We start from the raw sequence: 4,652 nt of genomic DNA on the forward strand, positions 1-4,652 counted from the left end.
GAGAGAGAGAGAGAGAGAGAGAGAGACAGAGACAGAGACAGAGACAGAGACAGAGACAGACAGAGAGAATTGAACATCCACATCCACAGCTGTGTATGTAGCAGTATGGAATAAATGCTTAGTTTATTCGAGGATGTGGGCATGATTCCCTGAACACCTACCTCTGAAATCTAACCATTCTCTCTCTCTCTCTCTCTCTCTCTCTCTCTCTCTCTCTCTCTCTCTCTCTCTGTGTGTGTGTGTGTGTGTGTGTGTGTGTGTATGTATGTATGTCTGTCTGTCTAAATGTGGAGGCCAAAGCACAAATTCAGGTATTCATGGCCAGTACATTCCACGGATCCATCTTGTGGTGGTTTGAATATGTTTGGCCCATAGGAAGTGGCACTATCAGGAGAGGTGGCCTTGGAGAAAGTGTGTCACTGTGGGGGTGAGCTTTGAGGTCCTATGCTCAAACTCCACCAAGTGTGGAAGAAAGAACATTCTCCTGGGTGCCTGCAAAAGCCACTCTCTTCCTAGCTGCCTTAGGATCAAGGTATAGAACTCTTGGTTCCTCCAGCACCATGTCTGCCTGGATGCTGCCATGCTTCCACCATGATGATAACAAACTGAACCTCTGAACCTATGAGCCAGCCCCAATGAAATGTTGTCCTTTATAAGAGTTGCCTTGGTCTTGGTGTCTCTTCACGGTAGTGGAAACCCTAGCCAAGGCACATCTTCCCCCCCAGCAAGGGGATTATAAGCATAGGCTATCATGCCTGCCTTTTGTATGCAGATCCAGGGCAGCGAACTCAAGAACTTAAGTTTGTGAAACAAGCACTTCACCTACTGGACTATCTCCCGGCTCCTTGGAGTCCTCTGAAGAATGTGAGCCATTTATGTAAGGCCAAGGAGATGCTTTTTGGGATGCATGAAGTGACAGCAGGGTCACCCTGGAGATTGTGGCTGGTGTAATAAGAACTCAAAAACTCAGCCGGGCGTAGTGGCGCACGCCTTTAATCCCAGCACTCGGGAGGCAGAGGCAGGCGGATTTATGAGTTCGAGGCAAGCCTGGTCTACAAAGTGAGTTCCAGGACGGCCAGGGCTATACAGAGAAACCCTGTCTCGAAAGAACTCAAAAACTGAGCTGGGGCAGTGGTGGTACACACCTTTAATCCCAGCACTTGGGAGGCAGAGGCAGGCAGATTTCTGAGTTGGAGGCCAGCCTGGTCTACAGATTGAGTTTCAGGACAGCCAGGGCTACACAGAAACCCTGTCTCGGAAAAAAAAAAAAAAAAAAAAGAACTCAAAAACTGGACATTGTCCACCAGCTGTATGGAGATAGGGTCTCGTATATCAGAGGCTGACCTTGAGCTCACTCGGTGCCCAGTGACCTGGAACTCCTTACCCTCGGCCTTCAGGTTCCCAATGCTGGGATTACAGGTATGTGTACGTATGCCTGGTCTATGCAGTGCTGGAGAAGGAGCCCAGGGCTTGCTAGGCAAGAGCTTTGCCAACAACTATAAACTCCACCCCAAGACTGTTTTTCTATTATTATTATTTTATTTTTGTGCATGTGTATATACACTCATGCAATGCAGGCAGGCCAAGGGATGAGGGTGGAGGTCAGAGGTCAACTTGCTGGAGCCAGTTTTACTCTTCTACTGTGTGGCTCTCAGGGGGCTGAATTCAGTCAGTCAGGCTTGGCGGGAGGTATCTCTCCCTGCTAAGCCATCTTCTCATCAGCTTCAAGAACATTTTTCTTAATAATTAAATTTTCCAAGATATTTTTATCTTTATTCTATGTGTGTTTTGCCTGTCTGTCTGTGTACGCATCATATGTAGGCGGTGCCCTTGGAGGCCAGGAGAGGGTGATGGAGCCCCTGGAAGTGGAGTTACAGATGGTTGTGAAGCCACTGTGTGAGAGTGTGGAATGTTGAACTTGGGTCCTCTGGAAGAACAACTGGCCAGTGCTCTTAACTGCTAAGTCATTTCTCCAGCCCCTAAGTTAAATCTTTATGGTTTATACATAAATTGGGAAGGAAAAGTAACTCTGAAGTTCACCCTCACAGCCAAATGGCTAGGAAGCACTCACCTCTCACGTCTAGCTGTGCAATGCTAGACACGGTGCCGTATTTGTTGCTTGCAGTGCACGTGAAGCATCCCGAGTCTTCTGAAAACACCTCAGCAATGACGAGCGTGCATATCTCCTCTGTGTGCCAGCAAGACAGAAAAGGTCAATGACTTAATCATGGAGACAGAATCCTGAGACTTACCGATAGCATATGACACATCCACAAAAGTTGATACAAGGAGCTGACTAAATTAGTTTTTCTAAAACAACAGCACCAAATAACTGTTTATTAAATTGGCTGGATAGGAGGCAGAAGGAGCCCAAAGTTATAAAACCAACAGCTCTGGGATGACAGGCTGAGAACTGACAAGAGGGATGCTGGGTTACATACCACACTAGGGAAGCCCTCTAAGGATTGAGCTACATTCCAAAAGGTACAGCTCAGGCCTGCCTCAAACTCCTGACTCTCCAGCCTTTGTCAGCTTGAATGGACCAAGACCAGTGGCTACACGTGATGCACGTTCTGTTTCTATGTCACCAACCCAAATGGCAAAAATTAAACTAGCAATAAACTTGTCAAAAGTTACAAAAACAAAACTAGGGGTCAAAGGAAGGAAAAGGGAGGGTGTGTGTGAAACAGAAAAACGAATTATAAAGTAGGTTTCCAAAACCCAGTCTCTCATTATCTTCAAGGGGAAATATTTTAAACAGAGGCCACAGTTTAAAATTGGGCAGAAGGACTGGGGCTATATCTTAGCATGAGAGTTCATGCCAAACATGAGCAAGGTTCCAGGTTTGATCACCAGAAGGCCAAAAAAAAAAAAAAGGACAGATATTGATGGTCAATAAATGCTTTGTTTAAGTCGTAGCAGTTTGCTGATAGAGAATAGAGAGATTCCAGATGAGGAGGGATGGAAGCGCATCTCCCTTTGTAATTCCACAGTCATGCCCATGGATTAGCCTGATATGTAACCTGAAGTCTTGCAACAGCACAGGTAATTCTCAGACATGCCTAGAGCCTAAAATTAATACAGTTCGATATTCTTTGACAACTAAAGAAGCGTGGGGTCATTAAAACAAAATCGCTAAAATAGTTGTGTTAGGGGAAGCTTGGCATCTCAGTACTGGTGATGACTGAGTTAAGTGAACTAGATCACACCAGCACAGAGTTCGCAACTGGTGGGTCGGGGTCGCGTACCAGATGTTTACCTTATGATTTACAACAACAGCAAAATTGCAGCTAGGAAACAGCTAGGAAAATAATGTTATGGCTTGCGGGGGTTCACCACAGCATGAGGAAGTGTATTAAGGGATTGCGGCATTAAGAAGGTGGAGAGCCACTGATTTAGAACTTCCCAGAAGGCCATGATAGACAATATGGGTCACTCCTTATGAGAAAGAGCTGTTGTCTTTATTATGTGCCCGGTGGGCTAGGGTAGGTGTGCTGCATGACTGTTCCGAGCTTACTTCTGGAATGCCTTTGTCGTGAGAAAAGAATTGTAATGAAACTGCGAACAATCTCTTCACCCACCCGGGTTACAGATACGGCCTGAGGGCTCTGGTTGGTAAAGGACTCGCATGGTCTACAGTTGAATGCTTCCTGGCTCCCACTTCTAGTTCGGTATTCTCCAAAATGTTTTTTTTTTTAAAAAATCTTTATACATTCCTGAATCTGATCCATAAATTATTTCTTTATATATTTTGACTGGTACCCTAGTACCAATCAAGCCCATGGGTCAAACCTGTGGCTTTGAGGAAGGTAGGTACGTGTTCTCAATTATCCATATTCCCAGCCTCTCACCCGTTAAGTTTGAGACACAGAGGCTGTGGGGATTGGACTTGACCTGGCATGAAACAAATTCCAAGCCTGGTTTTGAGGAGGGCACGAAATGGACAGGCAGGAGTAATCGTAGGAGGGAAAATATCCCCAAGAACAGGCTAAAAATAAAAAATAGAAAAACAAACAAACAAACAAACAAACAAAAACTTAACTGGATTCATATCAGATAATGACTTGAAATGCAAATTTGAATGTGGTTCACTCTCCCCCCACCCACTTCTGCAATAACAGCTAGAGTTCATTCAGCTCTTTCTGGGAATTTTTATTTTCACTTTGTCTTGACACTAGAGTAACTGCAACATATTCCCATGTATGCGTGTCTCAAACCACATATGAATAAGTTAAAGGTGAGATGATCTTTACCTGGCTCTGCCATGGATCGAGGTTCTAAAGGAAGAAAAAAAACAAACGACTGTGAGCATTGGTTGGCTGAGAGGCTACATTTCCATCAGAAGCTTTCGGTAGAACCCCGTGTCTTGCTCACTTGGGGGCGAAGTGATAAGGACAATCTGTCAAGGTTGTGTACCCAGGTACCAGTGACCTCAAGAAGGCTACAGAGGGGCAGCTGGAAAGGAGCATACCTGGGTTAACACAGTGGACAATAAGCTTCAGGCCCCCAGGCAAGCAATAGTGCCCGAGGGAGGCGAGACTCAGAAGGACTAGCCCCTATCTATCTATCTATCTATCTATCTATCTATCTATCTATCTATCTATCTATCTATCTATCCATGTATGTATGTATCCATCCATGTATCTATCTAT

General features: G+C 45.1%; 1 protein-coding gene across 2 annotated transcripts in view; it reads right to left on the reverse strand.

The window, feature by feature from the left end:
* Positions 1 to 4,652, reverse strand: part of Mypn (myopalladin) — an 88,443-nt gene that overhangs the window by 30,633 nt on the left and 53,158 nt on the right. For both annotated transcript variants that reach the window (XM_021205019.1, XM_021205020.1), the window contains 2 exons: positions 4,254 to 4,277; positions 2,072 to 2,188 (listed from right to left, as the gene is read on the reverse strand). In XM_021205019.1, the coding sequence (XP_021060678.1) occupies positions 2,072 to 2,188; positions 4,254 to 4,277 (141 nt within the window). The remainder of the gene's footprint in view (positions 1 to 2,071; positions 2,189 to 4,253; positions 4,278 to 4,652) is intronic.

Source organism: Mus pahari, chromosome 9 (genome assembly GCF_900095145.1).
Source record: "Mus pahari chromosome 9, PAHARI_EIJ_v1.1, whole genome shotgun sequence".
NCBI lineage: Eukaryota > Metazoa > Chordata > Mammalia > Rodentia > Muridae > Mus > Mus pahari.